This window comes from Theropithecus gelada, chromosome 14 (genome assembly GCF_003255815.1).
Source record: "Theropithecus gelada isolate Dixy chromosome 14, Tgel_1.0, whole genome shotgun sequence".
Lineage (NCBI taxonomy): Eukaryota > Metazoa > Chordata > Mammalia > Primates > Cercopithecidae > Theropithecus > Theropithecus gelada.
Genome location: NC_037682.1, coordinates 14,288,445 through 14,310,551, shown reverse-complemented (window position 1 = coordinate 14,310,551; position 22,107 = coordinate 14,288,445). Strand labels below are relative to the sequence as shown.

Sequence of the window (22,107 nt, the reverse complement as noted above, 5' to 3'; positions counted from 1 at the left end):
ATTTCTTAAAATAAAACTTGCTCACATGAACATTCTTGCTCTCTTTCCTCTACTGGTTCTCGGGTGTCTCTTGAAAATCCTGACTGCCACAATACGATATGTAATAAAACACAACTTCACCGAAACAGGAACTTGAACCCCTTTTGTTATAAAACCAGAGGATAAAAGCAAACAACTTAGCTAGTGTGAAGATTAGCTGACTTTTCAGCATCTGTCGCTCTATTCCATACCTTCTGGTAATGTGAGAAAAATGTGATTCACAAGAAAGCCTGGGGATTGTCAAACATTTCCATGTTTGTCAACCTGAGGATCCAATAACATCTTAAAATTTATTAGTTAGCAAATATCAAGAGACTTATAAAACTACACATCCACAATCAAGAGACTTGGCTGATAATTGATAAATAGTGGCATTGATTTTGTATACCTTAGGTTTTGCAGGTGGGGTCCTGGGCCAGGAGGGTGCTGCTGTGGAGGTGGTGTAGCGGAGGGTGGAGCACTAAAGAAGGCACGGAAGCCTGGTGCTGGGGGAAGCATCTGCCCAACTCGCCCTTGTAGCAACTTGGGATTCATGGCAGCAAGTGGACTACCAACAAATCCAGGCACCCGTGCAAACTGGCTGGGAGACATCCGTCCAGGCTGTAGCTACAAAGAGGAAAATCTTAGATTTAGACAATTAGCAAGTCCCTTTGCTTTTGTCTACAGAAAGGTGAATACTGTTTCCATCAATAACTTTATTTGAAAAAGTAAAAGCAAAAATAAGAGTAGTGATTAACAGCAAAAAAGGGGCTACCATCTAATGAACTTTAGGAAAGTAGGAGAGTTCTTTATGAGTAGGGTTAATCACAGGCTTACCTGTGCTCCTCCAAGAAGCTGTGCTCTCTGGAGGGGGCTGAGAACAGGAGGAACACTAGGAGGAAAAGGGTGACCCAGGAGGGAAGAGTTCTAAGATAAAAAAAAAAAAAAAAAAAAAAAAGAATATGCTATAAAACAGGGGGTACATCAATATAATAATAAGGAAACTCAGCAGAAATGCAGTATAAACTTGGGTATAATAACTCTCAAATTACAGAGTCAAGTTCTGGAATATAAAAAAAGAGTAACGCTAGGAATTACAAAAACACCATGACCATGTGACATGAAAAAGAAAGCAGTAGAATGTGGGACTGAAACGGTAGGAACCAGATGATCACAATCAGTTTAGATTTTTGAAGATAAGAAAAGAGTTGATGTAAGAAACAACTGTCCTCTGACCTGGGGACAATTGGATCCAGAAATTTAAGGAGATTATAAAAAATAGGTATAATTTAGGAGATGTCAGCAAATCTAAATACTGGCAGTGATCATACAAATAGCGATCAGAAAATACATACTGCACATTTTTGTGAGGCTTAAAGTGACATACCGGGACGCTGCAGAGCTGGTTTGGAGACATCCTCTCACCATAGGGAGCAGGATAACGAGGTGGCATTGGGGGCCGAACATGGACAGGCTTCGGACACAGAATCTATCAGGACAAACATATATACAACTACACTCAATGAAATCAGTTTTTCTTCCACCTACACTCCCTCCCCTCAAGTACTGGTAGAGACACAGAACTCAATGCAAAGCCCTACTTCTAAGCAAATTGCTATGGCTACAGGTTCAAATACAGAACCTTGGGCCACTTTCTCTCACAAATCAAGTACAGTGTCAGCATTAACTGAGGAAGATTTAGCTAATTCTCCAGTTATCCCCACCCTTCCATGCTGTCTGAGGGAGATACCAGCAGATATTCTGACTTGCAAATTCTCTCCAAGAGGATATATTTTGGTAGCACTGAGGGAGAAGGAATGATAAGAAAGCTGGAGGATTAACTAAGTCCTATTCTGAAGCCCCTGTGATATGGCCGCCATGCTCAGCACTTTTGTGATACATTGTGACTCCACCATTTCATAGGATGTTGAGCCTAACTAGGCCATACCAACACCACCCTCCCCCCATACCTTCCAAATTGGCCTTCCTTTTCAGCTGCTGGTTTCAGGTGGAGGAAAGTCTATGGAACAGGACTGCACAGGCTCTAGGGAAAGCAGGGATATCTTAAAGGTAAAAAGGGATGTGGACAATGCTGTGTGTTCCCACTCCCCCCAGCTTTCAGTTATCTCTCTGACAATGTTTTGGGCAGCCAGCAAAACACTTTAAAAAGGATATATGTGCTAAATGTGGCTAACTACCATTTTTTCTCCCCCAATTAAAAGGCAGCAGCAATAGCAGCAGCAAAGGGTATCAGGGAATGTGTCTCTTATTTGTACTAATTTATCCTCTAACTAGCTATTTTTCTTTCTAATCTAATGCCTACCCAAAATTTCCACCCTCCACCCAACATCACCAATTTTCCAAATAATTTTGCCCAGATTCCCAATATCCTGGGCTGTGTGCTTGTTAATGAGAGGTACCTGTTGGGTGAAGCTGGGTACAGCCATCTGTTTAGGTGGGGTGCCTATGGGGACAGCTCTAACAGGAGGACTGCCAATGATAGGTGAAGTTGACCGCCTTGGTAATGCACGTTCAGAAAGGTCCCGATCATCTTCTGGACCCTGGGGGGGCCTCTGAGGCAAGGCATATTCTAATACAGACACTGTAGGCATTTCCTAATTGAGGAAGTGGTAAAATAAAATAGAAATTAACTAACTTGATACGTTTTAGTAATCTCTACAGATGCCAAAAACACCTTAAGAAATTTTTAAACTTTATTTTTAATTCACATATAGTAAAATTTACTTTTTGGTATATGGTTCTCTGAGTTTGGTAAGTAAGTGGCTCATGCCTGAAATCCCAGCGCTTTGGGAGGCTGAGGTGGGAGGATCACTTGAAGCCAGGAGTTTGAGACTAGCCTGGGTAACACAGCAAGACTTCATTTGTACAAAAATAAAAAAACTTAGCCAGGCATGGTGGCATGTGCCTGTAGTCTCAGCTGCTCAAGAGGCCGAGGTGGGAGGATCACTTGAGCCCAGGAGTTCAAGGTTACAGAGAGCTATGACTGTACCAGTGCCCTCTAGCCTGGTTGACACAGCAAGACCTGGTCTCAAAAAAAAAAAGAGAGCGAGCAAGAACAGCTGTATCGCTCCCCACAAATTCCACTGTATTGTTCCTTTGCAGTTAACTCCTCCTGCCATGCCCAACCACTAGTAAACACTGATGACTTCTCTGTCCCTATAGTTTTGCATAGAAGTGACTTTTTTTTTTTTTTGAGATGGAGTCTCACTCTGTTGCCCAGGCTGGAGTGCAGTGGCGCGATCTTGCTTTACTACAACTTCCACTTCCCAGGTTCAAGTGATTATCCTGCCTCAGCCTCCTGAGTAGCTGGGATTACAGGCATCCACCACCACACCAGGTTAATTTTTGTATTTTAGTAGAGATGGGGTTTCACCATGTTGGCCAGGCTGGTCTCGAACTCCTCACCTCAAGTGATCCGCCCGCATCAGCCTCTCAAAGTGATGGGATTACATGCGTGAGCCACCACGCCTGGCTCAGAAAAGACTTCTTAAGTGATTCAAATCATAATCATACACTAACAAATTTAAATTCCAATGGCTCCCTTGCAACCTTTACCCTGGAGGCTAAAGAAAGGCATAGCTAAGTGCTGGATGCAGTAGTTGACATAATTCTAGCAAATGAAAGACCTATAAATCCCTTCAGTAAGGAAAGGATGACAACAGGAACCCACTTAAAATTTTTGGATATTAGAAATTTTATATAAAGAGAAAGTATTTAATACCTGAGCAAGCAGTGGTCCTCGGATTCGCCTCAGAACTTCAGATCCATCCCAGATACTGGAATTCAGGCTTCCTGGTTGGGGCTAACAAAAAAGGAAAACATACACACAAAGTCTGAAATGTTGTATACTCTCTGGGTGACTTATCTGCTGTTGGGGAGCAAGGTTCCAAAAGAGCCTCAAGCTGCTTTAGAATAAGAAATTATGGGGCTCCAGAATATATATTATTCCCCAACTTTATCTCTAGAACTGCTATCATCAGGAAATATATTATCAATTTTCTCTGGCACATGTAAATCTCTCATTAGAATAGATAAAATAAAATGGCAAAGTTCAATACTTCACTTTAATTTTTAGTCTGCTATAGTTCTCAAATCAGAGTAACTTACTTACTTGTAAAACTGGCCTGGTCTGCACTGCCCTCATGATAGCTGGATCTTCTAGTTCATTTTCAATCACCATCTTACTGAGCCTTTCTGCCAGATTCTCCTCATGGTCACCCAACAAGTCCATTTCATCTCTCTCTCCATTGCCTGTTTGTTCATTAACTGCCACTGGTAGCTTTTCTTCCAATTCAGCCAGGCGCTCATGTGCTTCCTGCCAATCATCATCTATAAGATGACACAGTTGATGTAAGAAATAGTTCATAGTGGTACGAAAAAGTTTTACACAATTATTCTGTTATTTATTTTTTAAGACAGAGTCTCACTCTGTCGCCCAGGCTGCAGTGCAGTGGCGTGATCTCAGCTCACTGCAACCTCCACCTCCCGGGTTCAAGCGATTCTCTGCCTCAGCCTCCCGAGTAGCTGGAGTAGCTGGGACTACAGGCACCCGCCACCACACCTGGCTAATTTCTGTATTTTTAGTAGAGGTGGGGTTTCACCATGTTGGCCAGGCTGATCTCGAACTCCTGACCTCAAATGATCCACTGACCTCACCCACCTCAGCCTCCCAAAGTGCTGGGATTACAAGCATGAGCCACCATGCCCGGCCTACACAATTCTGTTAACCAAATGAATAATTCCAGAAGATAGGCAGAAAGTTAAGTTTCCACTTAGAAACAGGATATAAGGTTTAAACTAAGGGACATAAAAGCGTGCTTTTTACTATTAAAAGCAAATAACACTATACCAGGAATAAAATTCAAAAATGTGAATTAATAGCTTAAAACATCAATAATGTCCAAACTATATTCTGAAACTGTTTCCTAAACTGGTGATAGATATGTATAGTACTACTAGTTGGTTTTGAGATTCTATGACATTTCAAGCAAAAACTTTAAAGGGAAGTTAAAACTCATAGCATTAGCACACAACTTTCTTTTAGATTATAAGTGCCACATTCTTTACATGCTTTTGAATCCATTTGTTCCATTCAATAAATATTTGGTAAGCATCTATTATGTGACAAGCCCTGTTTTAGATGCATGGGATACACTGGTGTACAAAAAGACAGAGATTCCGCCTTTGTAACACTTTCATGCAAGCAGGAAAGAGAGAGATAGACAATAAGCATAATAATTAGATACTATACCAGAAGATGAAACTGCTATAGGAATATAAAGGAAGAAAGGCAGATTGCAAATTTAAATAGATGGTCAGAGGTAGGCCTCATTGAGAAGATGACATTTGAGCAAAGATTCTGAAGAGTAAGAGGGTTAGCAATTTGGGTATCTGGGAGAAGACGGTTCCAGGCAGAGGGACAGTCAGTATAAAGAAAGGCCTTAAGGTGAGAGATTGATGGTTTTGAGAAACAGCAAGGAGGACTGTGTTTGGAATGGAATGAGCACGGTGGGGAGAGTAGAAGAAAATGAGGTCAAAAAGTCATGAGGAGGGGGCTCATTCTGGGCCACTATGCCAATGAAAATTTTCATTTGGCTTAACTTTTAAAAGAATCACTCTGGTTGCTGTGCTGAAAACAGGCTGGGGAAGAGGAAGGGGCATTTCCTTTTTTATTTTAACTATGTCTGCTATTACTGCACACTACTATAAAGTCTGTAGCACTGACACTAAGGTTATTTTTGCATTTGGTATGTTGGCATCATTTTTTCTGTTTTTGAATCCCATTACAGCACAGATGACAATCTTCAGAACCCTCTATCAGCTGCTGTGGAGCTAGACCTTACTTCCATCACATTTCACTCCAGTTCTCTCCAATCTTATTCCATTCTGCTTCCATCAGGAAAGCTGTACTCACAGTTTTGCTTCTTTTAGTATTCTTTTTTATTTCTATTTTTTGAGACAGGGTCTCACTGTCGCCCAGGTTAGAGTGCAATGGCGTGATCTGGCTCACTGTGGTCTCGACTTCCTGGGCTCAGGTGATCCCCCAACCTCAGCCTCCCAAGTAACTGGAACTATAGGTTTGTACCACCACGCTAGGCTAATTTTTGTATTTTTTGTAGAGTCAGGGTTTCCCCATGTTGCCCAGACTGGTCTTGAGCTCCTGGGCTCAAGCAATCCACCCGCAACAGCCTTCCAAAGAGCTGGGATCACAGGCGTGAGCCACCGCATCCGGCCTTTCTTTTCAGGTATTCAAATGCGAAACTTTTTCCTCCTCATTCCTACTCCTAAATAATCCTTTCATTTTATTTCTTCCTTTACCTCATCTCAATATGCACTACTTTCTAATCCACAAAAAGTATTATTTTGTACATGTTATATGGTATTCTTTTTTAGTTACATGTTTTATATAATTCAACAGACAGGGATAATAGGTCATAACACAGAAACAGGACTTTCTCTTTTCTGCTTTCAAAGAAAATACATGTTCAAAAAATTCAAACACAGGTCACTTAAGTGAAAGTTCCCCATAATTCCACAGCTGTGTTAAGTTTTAAATAGTTTTAAGTTGTGTTAAGTTTATAAAGTTAACTTGTTTCTTTTTACTTAAGCAATATGTCTTGGACATGTTTTCATGCATGCACACAGGCATAACTACTGGTATTATCTCATTCTTTTTAATACCTACATAAGATTATATTTTATTGCTAAACTATAATGTAATTTATCCCCTACTGGTAAATATTTGGATTATTTACAATTTTCCAATATAATAATTAATACTGTAATGAACATCATACATATCTTAACAGTTTATGTGACTTTAAATAGACTAACTTCCTTTTAGAATCAGATTATACTAACAGTTAAAATTTGCTATATGTATTTTTTTATCATACAACAAGGTATCACATAATACTAGTGATCCACAGAGTGAGGGAAGTGGGACTTTCAAATATATAATTTTGGTATCACAGGACCCACTGTCTAGTTTGGGGACACCGTGGTAGATTTGAGTGTATTAGTTGTGGTAAGGGATTCCTTAAGTTAAGGATCACTTTGCCATCACTAGGATAAAGGCTGCAGGCAAAAGCTATAAAAATATCCTTACCTAAGCCTCCGGGACCTGGGTCTTCTTTATAATTATGTGGTATTTTTTGCCTACCCAACAGCTTCCTCTTACCTGAGTGACTAGTCAGGTGACACTCTTCTCCTAAATTGTCATCTTACAAAAAAGAATTTAAGGTAGCTATTTTATGATGATGGTCTCTGATAAGTCTATCCTGATGTGCTCCAAAAAATGGAAAAATCCACTTTAAATGAAAATTACAGTATTAATTTAAATGACTAATCATCTGAAAGAAAATATTTAAAGAAGAATGTAATTAAAAACCAAATGTGACATTCATATTTGTGTCATCCTTGGTAAGGAAGAGTAAGCTGAGACAGGATAAATTGTTTTTTGTAACTTTACTAACTTAGCAATGTCACAAGAGTGAGAATCTATCATCTTGAATTGAGGGATTTGTAAAAACATTTATTTCCCAAATTTAAGAAGTTAATTTGTTAGTGGATTTGTTCTAATGCAGTAGAGTTCTAATTTGCATGCTTCTGACACTACTTCCCATATTCATGCTTGCTAACTTTACCAAATCCTATCAAATATGGATAATCTACTTCCCCTTAATAATAATATTTTTAAAATATTGGTTAAGTTGCCATATTCTGTGAGAATAGATCGCTGGTGAATTGAATGTTACATTTTCACACACGTAAGCAAAGGAATCTATGCCATAAAATACTATCATCATCATTTTAGATTTTTCTTACTCTTGCAAAAATTATCTGAAGTAGTATTTTAGAGATCTTATGCCCTTACTGCAAAAGAATACTTCACCCTGTATCTTTTTCAAATGACCTAAAAATATAGTTACTTAGATATGCCAGGGCTTGACCTGAGTCCATTATTAGTCAAAATGATAAAAGGTAGGCAAAAGAGTAACAGAGAAATGAAGGGAAAGAGACTATCTGTAATAATGAACTAACCTATACCCTTGATGTGTGTTACTGAATTTCTGGCTGCTTCTATAAACTTATACTTGTAATAACAACCCCTGAAGCCTGTCTCAGGTATAGTTTTGAATGAAAACAAAATAAAAAAGAAGTAGAAGTGATTTAATTTCAAGGCAATCTTTATCTCTAAAGACTATAGTAGCTATCAATACAAGAGAGGTAGGAAGGAGGGTGATCTCTTCCAAGTGGAGGCAGGAGATTTCCAAAGAGTCCCCAAAAACTATTTAACATAACTAGTACTTTACAGTAATTATATTTATGGTTACTTAACCCGTCACTCTTCCTCATTTGTTAAAATGAGGATAATAACAGTACCTATCTCACAAAGTTGCTGTGAGGATTAACAATATATGTAAAACATTTAGAATGGTGCCTAGTCATAATAAGCACCATGCTAAGTGTAAGCTTTTATTTTTAGAGAAGGAGTTGGGATTACTGCAACACTATTTATTGCTCTTAGATGATGCAAACATTTTTCATGCAGAAGAGAGTGACTCGTTTCTTAAGGAAAGGTGACCATTTGTAGCCAATGACCTAAAATGTCCACTGTACTAGCAGGTATTATTCAAGATGCCCACTATATGAATTAAAAATCATAAAATCAAAACAAATGTCAAAGTCTGACATTTCACCTCTAGATTTAAACTCTCTATACCAGCTTTGTATCAACCTGCAGACGAGTATCAAAGAAGTCACAGGTTGACTTGGAAAACAATTTTCTTTTTATAGTATTCACACCAAGCTGTTATGAAGAATTAAGAGCTTACAATTCAAGTACATTACACTCTCAAGGGAAAGGGCTCACCTTTGGAAATCTTTTCTCCATTATAAACTTTCTTGGGCAAAAAGTCCTTCTAATCACCCTTTGGCCCTAAGGTACAAAGTGGGTTAATCATACGCCATTTCATTGCCTTTACTTTGTACTACCTGTTCTTTTACTGTGTAAACCTAATGGCTTTTTCAGCACATGTGCACTTTCCTTCTTCCCCGTCATATAAAATACAGTTCTGGACACTCTAACATCCTTTGAAGGCAATATTATTCCCATCTTACGAGAAAAAATAGAAACTCAGGAAAAAAAGACTGTCCATAGCACTCTGGAAGTCAATGCTGCCTCATTTTAATGTCTATAAATCAATTCTAGCTAATTCATTTTAATACTGAGGAACTTGTTGAAAAAATGGTTAACATTCAGTACAGTATTTTAATAGAAAAAGAGTTCTATAAACAAGCACGTGTTGGTAGCTTCTATGGTATTCTATTTTTAAATTATTTGATAATTAACTTTTTAGAGACAAGGTCTCGCTCTGTTACCCAGGCTGGAATGTAGTGGCACCGCCATAGCTGATGCAGCCCTGAACTCTTGGGCTCAAGGGATCCTCAGCCTCCTAAGTGGCACATACCAGCATGCCTGGATATTTTTCAAAAAAAATTTTGTAGAGAAAGAGTCTCACTATGTTGCCCAGGATGGTCTTGAACTCCTGGCCTCAAGTGATCCTCCTGCCTTGACCTCCCAAAGTGCTGAGAGCTGTGGGCTTGAGCTACCACAAATAGCTTATTGTGTTCTACTGATCATCACTAAACTACCTTCCAAATATAATTTGCAATTCACATCAGTTTCCTGCTTTTGTAATTCCACTCTACATCTCTTTGCCTGTGATCTCCATGGAGAGAGATAATAGCATCTTGGATCAAGTTATCCTCCTGGACAATCTCATCTGCCAACCCATGCCTATTATCCAAAAGGTCTTTGATTCCCTTCCATCATGAGTCTAGCTTCCACTTTCGACACTTTTCTTGCTGCTTCTAATCATAACAAAGTTTTAGTTCTCTACTGAATTTTACAAATAACTGACAATATTAAAACACCTTCATTTTTGCCAGTTTATTCAATTCAGTCTAAGCTTTAATAAATGTATTAGGTCACTGCAAAACCAGTGACCATTATAATACTTTAAGGTCTCTTATTTGTTTTTGATATTCAACATCTTGGGATTACCAACTATTGCTAAATTTTCTCTTCTTCCTTATGACTTAACTTGGAGCATTTGTTGCAGACAGAAGTGTTGCGACTCCAAAGAATCATACATATTTATACATTTGAACATAAACACTCTTATTGCTGCTTTCCAGCACCAAGTCTAAGCAAACATACCTGCATTGACTCTTACCTATTCATTTGCTTAAAAATATATAGTTTTGGCCAGGCGCGGTGGCTCACACCTGTAATTCCAGCACTTTGGGAGGCTGAGGAGGGATCACTTGAGGTCAGGAGTTCATGACCACCCTGGCCAAAAATGGAGAAACCCTGTCTCTACTAAAAAATACAAAAATTAGCCAGGCGCCTGTATTCTCAGCTACTTGGAAGGCTGAGGCAGGAGAACTGCTTGAACTGGGGAGGCAGAGGCTGCAGCGAGCCAACATCATGCTACTGCACTTGTCTAGGTGACAGAGCAAGACTCTGTCTCAAATCAAATGTATATGTATATGCATATGTATACGTATGTGTATATAGTTTAAAAGTTTAAATTTTAACTTATTACTCCACTTGTTCTACACCTGTTCTAAGTAACATGTGTTCTTGAACGTTATAAGCTTGCTTTCTAAATTTTCCATCTCGGTATTTATAACCCTGTGGTCTGTAAGCTTAGTTTGGCTCTTTAGGTTTTAAACTTTTCCCAACTCTTAAAATATGTATCTACAGGCTGGGCGCAGTGGTCAGGCCTGTAATCCCAGCACTTTGGGAGGCCGAAGCAGGTGGATCATGAGGTCAGGGGTTCGAGACCTGCCTGGCCGACATGGTGAAACTCCGTCTCTACTAAAAATACAAAAATTAGCTGGGTGTGGTGGCAGGTGCCTATAATCCCAGGTACTCGGGAGCCTGAGGCAAGAGAATTGCTTGAACCTGGGAGGTGGAGGTTGCAGTGAGCTGAGATCATGCCACTGCACTCCAGTCTGGGTGACAGAGCAAGACTCCATCTCAAAAAAGAATAAATAAATAAAAAAAAAATATGTATCTATATCCAGGGATGAACAAAATTTCATCTGTGCATACTTTTCTAACTTATGAGACCTTTCTTGACCCCCAAAATTCTTGGTATAAAAAGCTTTACGTTTTGTTGAAGATACTATAAGTTGCAAAGTTATATAATATACTAGTGATAGACTAAATTTTAAAACACATACACCCACATACTTTTCTACTAGTACACTAGTTTTCCTTAAGTTATATGTCATACAAATAAAAATTCCTCTCATTTAGGATTACTTTTAATCTCTCTTAAATGTTTACTTCTCTAAACATTTGAATCCCTCATAGGGGCAACCTGTAGCCATAGATCATATAGCTGGAAGGGGCAAGGCTTACAGAATACCTGATTTTATAGGTGAGGCAAAAAGATACTCAGAGGATCAGGATAGGTGCTGTTTCCAGTGAAGAATGAAACATTCTGACTAAGATGAGGAATAGAAGAATATCTTGCCAAGTTAGTGAATGAGGTTACCCCTAATAAGATAAAGCACTTCTAAAAGACAGCACTTGAAAAGAGCAAGAAGCCAAGATGATATTATAAGAGAAAGATGTCACTTACCAACTGCACCTGACCCAAATGTATCATCATTGAATTGATCAATCTCTTCATCTTCTTCTCCCAGTCCCTGAAATGCATCTTCATCTTCATCCAGAGGACAATCCTCCAAAGACTAAAAAAAAGAGGAAAGACATTAGTTATTCATGAAATTCACACCCTCATTTTAAAAAGGTTCTAAAAATGTTCATCTTACCTTCTCAATGAACATAATTGCTTCATTATGACTTTTTGTAAAGATGGCATTTTCTACTTCCCAATTTCTGACACTGGAAGATTTCATCAACTTTCTTTCACTTTCTATTTCCTATTCCTTATTTAATTCTCGCCCCACCTCACAGCATTCCATTTCTCTATTTTATCAAGAATCCACTAACAGCAGTTCCTCATGCAACCAAGAAATTAAGTCCACAACTTCCCTTATATCACTGGTTGGAAAAGTGATGACAACTAATAATGAACCCTTTATTTTCTTGTATCTTTATGTATCTTTTCTAGCAAAATTCTCATCTTTCTCATTATATTCATGTCATGTTTTCAACTATTATTTCCTTTCAAAGCTTTGTCTTCATTTTCCATCTTTTTTATCTTCCCTATAGGCCTAAACTCTAGTGATTAAAGTTAGGTCTTCAACCACAATAAAATGAACTCTGGAAAAGCTGTGATATGACAAGTTCAAGTTCTGGCTCCACTTCTACAGTCAGTGTGAACATGGGCAACTCAGAAAATTTCTAATTAGCTCATCAAATACCTTTATACAACCTATTGTGTCTAAGGCTCTGTGCTAGGCTGTAAGGCTCAGTCTCTTATATCGTAATGCAGGGACTATACCAACTATGGCAGAGAGTTGTGATGATCAAAGCAGGCAAAGATTACAGATTATCGAACAAAGGCTAGAGGTCACCACATCCTAGGTAGGTTAACTTCACTTCAATTTTACTCAACTGATTTATTCTCCAAGTTTTCCTTTCGGTTTGGTCTTGGATCATTCCTATTAAGTATATCTGTCCTCAATTTTCAAAAATTCAGAATCAGAATTCAATAGTCGATCAGTAGATACGTTTGTGATACACCTTGCCTGGCTACCTCTTAGCTACCCTGTTTACAAAGGAAAGATTAGGTCAAAGGGCATTATTCTCCTGCCAGAGCCCTTCCAAATTTATGCAAATAGGCATGCAGCTGCTTTCCTATCAAAGGCAACTTCCAGCAGCACTCCCTTCCAAATCACAAAGATCTACTTTACCAAATCACTGCTTTTTCAATTAAAAATAGGATCATTTACATCAGTTCTTTCATGCTACAAACCCAGAAAGTTTACGTCCAGAGATTAGGAGTCGCTCAAGGTCATACAGTGAGTTGGTGACAGGGTCAGCACTGTTTGTTGCTATTGCTACATTCCCGGGACCTTCACCAAACCCACGTCTCCCAGCACTAGCTCAGAGGGAACTTCTGCTGGACACGCCCCCCTCCCAACTCGGAGCCCTGTTTAGTAAACGGGCTGGGGCCCTAGTCCAACGGCACGCCCAGGCCCCCTTGACCTGAAGGTAGCCTGTGTGAATGGGGTGTGTGTCAGTGTAATTCGAGTGGAGGTGGGTGGGGGGTGGTTCCGGGTCCAGGGCGGGAAACTCGGCTCTGGGAATTCCCGGGTGACTCCTACTCAAGGAAAGCACCCAGGTAGATGCAATACTGTACCCTCGATGGCTCCTCTAGGGGTGGGGGCGGGGGTGTGGTCTGATTACAGCACTTAACGGGCCCTCCCCACCCCAAAACGGAGGCCAACTTTCCCCAGCGACAACTAATGGGACTGTCTCGACCCCTGAAGCCAGCTCCCAGCCCTAGAATTAGACCCGCGACCCCACGCCAGTCGCGTCCAGCTAAGTCCTGCGACTCCCCCAGCCCGCCCCCTGCCCCGCAGGAACACGGGACCGGCGTGCGGAGGGGGAGTGAGGGAGAGGGGCGCGGGAGGGAGGGAGGGGTCACTTCCGGTCGCAACAGCTCACCTCGTAGCGGAACATTCTTGGGGAGGGGGGCAGGGAGCGGGGAGGGGAGAGGGGGAGGGAGGGAAGAAGCGCTGAGTCCCCGGCTCCTCCGCGCGCGGGTCCTCAACCGGCTCGCGACCCCTGGCCGCCGCCGTACGCCGGAGCGTGCGTGGGGACGTGCGCAGGCGCGCCTCAGGCAGGGCGGCCACCCGGCTCGGTGCCCGGCGGCGGCGGCTGCGCAGGGACAGATTTGGCGTCCTGCTTCCTAGTCTCAGCGGCGGGAAGGAGGTCCCGTGGCGAGAGACTGCGCACGCGCTGCCCGTTGTCGGCTGCCTGGTGATCTGGGCTTGCAGCTCCGCCCCCTCTTTCTCCGCGCCCGCTAGGCGCTCGGCTTGGAGCTGAGGGGCAGGTCACGAGTTCTCCGTCACCCGCGAGGCGGAGAAAACCCTTGTGATTGTCACAGGGTATGGCTCTGAAGAATCCTGGGCTTAGCCTGGGCTGGGAAACATGGAGATTCCCTGGCTGTTTTTCCAACGTCCGACTCACTCTTGGGGTTGCTCGGGGGTCTCCACGTTACGATCTGCGCCTTGCGCAGGGAAAAAAGAATGGAAAGTTGCTCGTCTTCGAAAGGGGCGGACTTCGCCACTTTCAGTAGCTCGTCGCCTGCTGAATCCGCAGCAGGTCAGGGCTGTGATTTATGTGGCTCTAAACGATGACGGCGCCCGTTTTTTTTTTTTTTTTGAAATTCCGAAGACAGGTTCTGGGAGGTTTAACTAGGGTGGTATTTTTAGGCGCCAGGCTCATCAGGCGCGAGGAGCTGCAGAGCCTTGAAGGGCAGCACGGCCATGGGCTGCGGGTCACGCAGCAGCAGGGTCTTCGGGCCGGGATGCGCCGCTGGGTGACGCCACTTCCTTAGAGAGGAATGTGTCCAGCTTAGAAGCTGCGGACCCCTGGTTCCAGAATTCTGTTGGGTGGTTTGTTACTTCTAGCACGTTCCATGCCCTTCTTGCCCCTTTCCCTTCAGACAAAACTTGCACCACAAAGAGTGAATTCTTGTGGATTTCGCAATCCGTTTCTTCCCTGGGCGTCTTAAAATGCAGCCTCGCCTCGGAATGGCATACAGTAAATCTCCTAAATGTTAGTGTATCTGCATCAGTTTGAGTACGGGAAACGTTGAATTTGTGAAGAAAAGTTCTGGGTGGGAGTTCGTGCTTTGTCACTGGTTAGGAAACTTTGGGCGACTTACCGAAACCTCTCTAAGCCTTAGTTTCTTGTAAAATGGGTATAATTACACCTGCCTCATGATGTTAACACTACTACTAACGATTGAAGGCTGCCTGGGACTCTGCTAGGCGCTTTATACGGATTGTCTCATTGAATCCTTCCTTATGTGCTCCCCATGAGGTAGGTACTGTTATTTTCTCAGTTTATAGTTGAGGAACCTGAGAATTAGCGACATTAAGTAGTTTGCCTCCAACCACCCAATGGCGAGTGGCAAAGCTAGTAGCTGAGATTTGTCTGATTGTTAAAAGCCCAGTGTCTTAATCACTGTGCCAAGATAAAAGCAAATGTTGACATGGGCCAGGCCTGAACTTTAAGGAAGTGGAGGAGACTAGGGACAAGATGATTTATTGGTTTTCAAACATGCATGGAACATTATAAAATATCAAGTACTAAGTAGCAGTACCTCTTAATAATTACCAAAGAATTGGTGCCATGTAGATCAAGGGTTAGCAGGCTGTGGCCCACAGCCCAATCTGGCCAGCCACCTGTTTTTGTAAGGGAAGCTTTGTTGGAATACAGCCAACCTTATTTATTTACATATTGTCTTTGGTTGCTTTAATGTTATAAAGTCAGAATTGAGTCGTTACAATGGATACAGTGTGTCCCGTAAAGTGTAACGTATTTACTATTTGGCCCTTTACAGAGTTTGCTGATCCCTGATCTTGCAGATAATGTTTTCTGATTATTATATAAGATCAATAGTAACAACAGATTAGGAAAAAAAGTCTTAAATTTTCAACAAAAAACACAAAACAACAACAAAAAAAACCGTCTAGGCCGGATGTGGTGGCTCACGCCTGTAATCCCAGCACTTTGGGAGGCCGAGGCGTGTGGATCACGAGATCAGGAGATCGAGATCATCCTGGCTAACACAGTGAAACCCCGTCTCTACTAAAAATACAAAAAAATTAGCTGAGCATGGTGGCGGGCACCTGTAGTCCCAGCTACTTGGGAGGCCGAGGTGGGAGAATGGCGTGAACTCGGGAGGCAGAGCTTGCAGTGAGCTGAGATCTCCTCACTGCACTCCAGCCTGGGCCACAGAGCCAGACTCCCTCTCAAAAAAAAACAAAAACAAAAACAAAACAAAAACCCCTCTAATTCATTGACTACTTAAGAGAAAATAATGGAAAGCAGAAAATATTTACAACTGAGTGATAAATGTATTAATATATCAAAACTTTTAGGACACTGACAAAACAGTTTATATAATAAAATAGGGGATGGGTGTGATGGCACATGCATGTAATACCAGAACTTTGGGAGGCTGTGCTGGGTGGATTGCTTGAGCTCAGGAGTTGGAGACCAGCCTAAGTAACATGGCGAAACCGCGCCTCTACAAAAAATATAAAACTTAGCTGGGTTAATTTTTTTTATTAGCTGCTCGGCATTATTTCTGGTATTAGTGGTGTGCACCTGTGCCTGTAGTCCCAAGCAGCTACTCGAGAGACTGAGAACGAAAATAGGGAAGGCTGAATATAAATTAACTATAAAATAAACCCAAAGAAAGTACAAGGAAAGAAATGCTGTAGAGCAGGAATTAAAGGAGCAGAAAACAAGGTGTCATAGACAGGATCAGCAAAATTTCCCGTTTTCTCTTATACCCTGTCTGTGAGGGAGATTGAAAGTCCCTTTAAAAGAATAATGTATTTTTAGGCTGGGCGCTGGTGGTTCACGGCTGTAATTCCAGCACTTTGGGAGGCTGAGGCAGGTGGATCACGAGAGTCAGGAGTTCGAGACCAGCCTGGCCAACATAGTGAAACCCCGTCTCTACTAAAAATACAAAAATTAGCCTGGCATGGTGGCACGTGCCTGTAGTCCCAGCTACTCGGGAGGCTGAGGTAGGAGAATTGCTTGAACCCAGGAGATGGAGGTTGTGGTGAGCTGAGATCGCACCGCTGCACTCTAGCCTGGGTGAGACTCCATCTCAAAAAAAAAAAAGAATAATGTATATATATATACACACTTTTTGAGCTGCTTAATAGGCCCATTATTAAGATGGAGAAGGTACCAGTTCTTTTCACAGGTGGTTCTTTAGACATAAGGTATGACGTCTCTGGGAAGTGTCCCTTGAGTGGGTGGGAGAAGGGAGGTGTCTCCTGCATGCCAAGTATATGGGAAAAGTTATTGACCACTGAGGAAGGCCATCAGTTAGAGAAAAGCCACCACACCAGCTTTCTTTGTCATTATCTGTGCTTTCTGGAGGTTCTGTAAGCCATTATAGTATTTACAGACTATGCATTGTTTCTTTTTTACTTTTTTTTTTTTTTTTAAAACCAGACAAGGTCTCATTCAGTTACTTGGGCTAGAGTACAGTGGCATGATCACAGCTTACTGAGCTTCGACCTCCTGGTGTCATGCCATCCTTCTGTCTCGGCCTCCCAAAGTGCTGGGATTATAGGCGTGAGCCACTACACCTGGCCTGTTTCTTTTCTAAATGTAAAAAAAAAAAATGACATAAAATTTACTTTCTTGTGAGACTAGTTTCAGATATTTTCATCAAGTAACTTACATCTCTAAAACACTGATTTCAAACTTTAGCATGCATTTAGAATTGCCAAGATGGCTTGTGAAAACATAGACTACTGGGCCCTATCCCCAGAGTTTCACATTCAGTAGGAGGGAAGTCAGGCCTGAGAATCTGCATTTGTAACAAGTTGCCACATTATGCCGATGCTACTAGTTCTGTGACTACACTTTGAAACCCCACATTGTCCATTAGTGCTTGCAGGGTTATAGAGGGAGAAAAGAGTAGTGGGCTGCACCCAGGGTCATTTCTCATGTAGTGAAAAAAGTTATGACAAACCTCCCAGAAAGTAATGGGAACCCTTAGTGCAACAGATCTTAGGGGAAAAGATTTACCCATATAATAAAAATAACTGTTTACAAGGCAAAATTTGTGATGGACTAAACATGGCCACAAATTCTTTGACAGTTCTCACATTTAATAATTATCTGATTAGTTTTTATTATTTACTTTTCAGAGGTGGGGTCTCACTCTGTTGCCCAGGCTGTAGCGCAATGGTGTGGTTATAGTTCACAGCAGCCTCAAACCCCTGGGCTCAAGAGATTCTCCTGACATCCTTCTGAATAGCTAGAGCTACAGGTACACACCACTATACCCAGCTCATTTATTTTTTGTTTTTGTAAAGACAGGGTCTCACTCTGTTGCCCAGGCTGGTCTCGAACTCCTGGCCTCAGCCTCCTGCATAGCTGGGATTACAGGCGCAAACCAGCACACCCTGCTACTTCTCCCATTGGGAGGTAGGATCTATGTTCCCTTTTCCTTCACTCTGGACTGGGCTATAACTGCTTTGACTAATGGAATATGGAAGTGGAGATGCTCTGCCAGTTCTGGGTCACCTTTAAGAAGATTGGCAGTGTAAGTCCATGTAAAATACCTGGCTGCTTTGCTGAAGAGATCACATTTACTGAAATTACATAAAGAGGAAGGTGGGTCCAGCTGTATTTAGCTTATTAACCATCCCAGTCAAGACACCAAGTATGTGTATGAAGGTGTCTTGGACTCTTCACACCTGTTCAGCTACCAGCCGAACATTGTGACTCCATTCCATGCCATGTAGAGCAGAAGAATCACTCAGTAAAGCTGCTCCCAAATTCCTGGCCCATAGAAGTATTTTATATATATGTATACATATATAGAATAAAATGGTTATAGTTTTAAGCCACAAATTGTATTGTTTGTTTTGTTTGTTTGTTGTTTTTTGAGACAGGCTGCAGTGCAATGGTGCAATCATAGCCCACTGCCACCTCAAACTCCTGGGCTTAAGCCATTCCCCCACCTCAGCCTCCCCAGTAGCCAAGCCTTCAGGCATGTGCCACCACATGTGGCTATATATATATGTACATTTCAACCACAAAGTTTTAGAGTCATTTATTGCTCACTAATAGATAGTGGGAATGTGTCCGTTTAGAAAAATTATACAAAACTTGGAAATAAGGAAAAAGGATTGTTGTGTGCCTTGCAGTGTTGTAATAAGAGCATTATCTAACAAGCCTGCCTAAAGGTCATTTAAAGTTCTACAGAGAGGTAACCTTGTTTGACTTAGTGTTTATTATTAATGAGACCAGACTCAGTAAAGTTAGATATTAGTTTATAGAAGATTAGCAAGTTGCAAATTATTTTTGTCCAGTGGAGATAATTTCATTTTGGTAGGAAAGATCATCTCAAAGGAGACAGTTTTATTGCCACACAGAACATTAACCAGTGTTATATTTAACTTTTGAGTCTTAATTCAGCATTTTCCCCCACTCTATATAGTTCATAGTTTCTTGTATCCTCCTTTGAATCAGCTTCACCACCTTGCTGTTTCTTTTCATTAATAAGATAAATAAATATTTTGACACATGCTCATAATATAATTGAAAGAGAATAATTTTTATTTAGCTTTTTGAAAGTTATGCTTTGGCAAACTATTAAACTTTTTTTTTTTTTGCAGGGGATTCAACTCAATACATGTTTATCGAGAATCTATCATGTAAAATGGTGAGAAGTGATATTTATGCTATAGCCTACTGTACAATGGCATTATGTCTTTAAAAACCCAATGTACATACCTTAATTAAAAAACGCTTTATTGCTAAAAATGCTAACGATCATCTGAGCCTTTAGTGAATCTTAATCTTTTTCCTGATGGAGGGTCTTGCCTCGATGTTGGTAGCTACTTACTGATAAAGGCAGTGGTTGCTGAAGGTTGGGGTGGCTATGGCAATTTCTTAAAATAAGACAAGGAAGTAAGCCACCTCAGTTGACTTTTGCTTTCATGAAAGATTTCTCTGTAGCATGCAATGCTGTTTGGCATTTTACCCATGACTAGCATTGTCTTCACTAGCATTGGAGAACCTGTGCTCAAGATGGTTCACTTACATGGCTGTTGGCAAGAGGTGTCAGTTCCTTCCTGGCTGTTCATAGGAGACCTCAGTTCCTTGCTACATTAACATCTCCATAGGGCTTCTTGATTGTCCTCAGGACATGGTAGCTTCTTTTAGAGTGAGTAATCTGAGGTAGAAGCTAAAGCCACAATACCTTTTATGACCCCCCCTCCCCTCAGATGTCACACACTGTCACTTCTGCCACATTCTATGTACTAGAAATAAGTTACTAAGTACAGCCCATACTCAAACGGAGAGGAATTAGGCTCCACTGTGTAACGGGAGGAGTTTCAAAGAATTTGTGGACATATTTTATAGAACCACCACAGCCTACTTGAAGAAGAAGAACTGACCTTTTAATCATGGCAAATTTTCTGGACAGATAAATAGATTCCAGGGTTGGAATGATGTCAGCAAGATGGTGGTATAGGAGGTCACCTGTTTTTATGCCCCAACAATAAGAATTCTTCACCCATCCAGACAAAAGTCTCTTTGTGGAAGCCTCAGGACTCAGGTAGAAGGTTGTGGAAGCCTGATGGAGCCTAAGGCCTAGGAGGGTGATTTTGAGAGTGCAAGCCTATACCCAGTTGGCAGGCCCATCAGTTGTGCTCCCAGAGTCAAGCCTGGGGAAATGGCCTCATTCCCCAAGGGGCTTGGCAACAACCCCTACTGGCCTTGAGGCTACCACCAAAACCGTCTGCCAGGGAGTGCAGGAAGAATCGTGCACACCAGTGTCTCAGCAGGGAAGGCTCATCTGCCTGCTGACATTTGTTTTGGCAGTTTCGACTTGAAAGTTGTCTTGTGGCTCAGCTCCACCCCTCCTCAGCTGTGGTCCCAGCTTAGTACTACTTGCTGGGAAATTGCTTCCCAAAGGGAAAGTTGTCCATATCTCACAGGAGTTCATCTGATCCTCTGCAATGGGCTTTCCAGTCTCTGTCCAACAGCAGATTCTGAGACCCAGTCTCAAGTCTGGCCCCACACCCATCTAAACCAATGGGATGGGTTTGCTGACCTCTGTTCCATGGGGGCCCCTGAGGGGGCCCAATCTCAGCTCCAGCCCCTCTTTCCACATGTGGGGATTATCCTGCCTGTGCAGGGAACTACTGGGAGGGGTGTCTGTCCAGGCCACTGGGACAGGCTTCTGGGCTTGGGTCCCTGGCTAGCTTATCTATACAGCCTAGGTACCTTCCTTCAATCTTCCTCAGGTCCATCCTGACTGGGGTGCTGTGTCAACCTCAAAAGTCCTTGCAAAACTTGTGGTGAACCTGGGCTTAGGGCCCCCTCTAGTGCTGAAGTGGATGCAACAGCCACAGGCTTAGGAAACACAAGTCAGGTTGCTTAAAACTTCTAGACAGGCCTATTGAAGTAAAACAGGGACAAACAAAGCCAAAATGCAAAGACTAGGATAAATACCTAATACACAGACATCGATGCACATCTGCAAGCATCCAGAATAAGCAGGGAAATTTGACCTCACCAAAAAAAATAAGATGCCAGTGACTGACCCTAAAGGGAAGTTCAAGAAAACACAGAGAAACAATTTAAAAATTTATCAGAGAAATTTAACGGAGATATTGCAATAAAAAAAATAGAAATCTTGGAGCTAAAAAACAATGAATATTGAAAAATATTAGTAGAGAGCATCAAAAGCAGAATTAATCAAGCAGAGGAAAGAATCTGTGAACTTGAAGATAGGTTATTTGAAAATATACTGTCAGAGGAGAAACACGAAAAAGTAACGGAAAGGAATGAAGAAAGCTTATGGGATTTATAGGATAACATCAAAAGAGCTAATGTATGGATCACTGGAGTTCAAGGGGGAGTAGAGAAAGATAAAGGAGTGGAAAGTTTATTTAAAGAAATAATAGCAGAAAACTTTCCAAACCTGGAGAAAGATACAAATATCCAGGTACGAGAAAGTCATAGGCCACCAATCAAATTTAATCCAAAGAAGACCACCCTAAGACATATTATAATTAAATCGTCAAAGGTAAATGTCAAAGAGAGGATGCTGAAATCAGCAAGAGAAAATAACAACATCAAAGGGACTTTTGCAGTATGCTTAACAGCGGACTTCTCAGCAGAAACCTTGTAGGCCAGGAGAGAATAGGATGATATAGTCAAAGTACTAAAGGAGAAAAAACCCTGTCAACTGACAACAGTGTACCCAGCAAAGCTGTCCTTCAGAAATGAAGGAAAAATAAAAACTTACCCAAATAAACAAAAGTTGAGGGAGTTCATCACTACTAGGCCTGCCT

The 22,107-nt window shown here is 41.5% G+C and overlaps 1 protein-coding gene across 1 annotated transcript in view; it reads right to left on the bottom strand.

The window, feature by feature from the left end:
* Positions 1–13,881, bottom strand: part of PATL1 (PAT1 homolog 1, processing body mRNA decay factor) — a 32,641-nt gene extending 18,760 nt beyond the window's left edge. Inside the window, exons 1-8 of the mRNA XM_025357713.1 lie at positions 13,697–13,881; positions 11,700–11,811; positions 4,151–4,368; positions 3,761–3,841; positions 2,439–2,633; positions 1,406–1,507; positions 856–945; positions 428–645 (exon numbers count right to left, since the gene is read on the bottom strand). Of these exons, the coding sequence (XP_025213498.1) occupies positions 428–645; positions 856–945; positions 1,406–1,507; positions 2,439–2,633; positions 3,761–3,841; positions 4,151–4,368; positions 11,700–11,811; positions 13,697–13,711 (1,031 nt within the window). The 5' untranslated portion in view covers positions 13,712–13,881. The remainder of the gene's footprint in view (positions 1–427; positions 646–855; positions 946–1,405; positions 1,508–2,438; positions 2,634–3,760; positions 3,842–4,150; positions 4,369–11,699; positions 11,812–13,696) is intronic.
* Between the last annotated feature and the right edge of the window lie 8,226 nt (positions 13,882–22,107).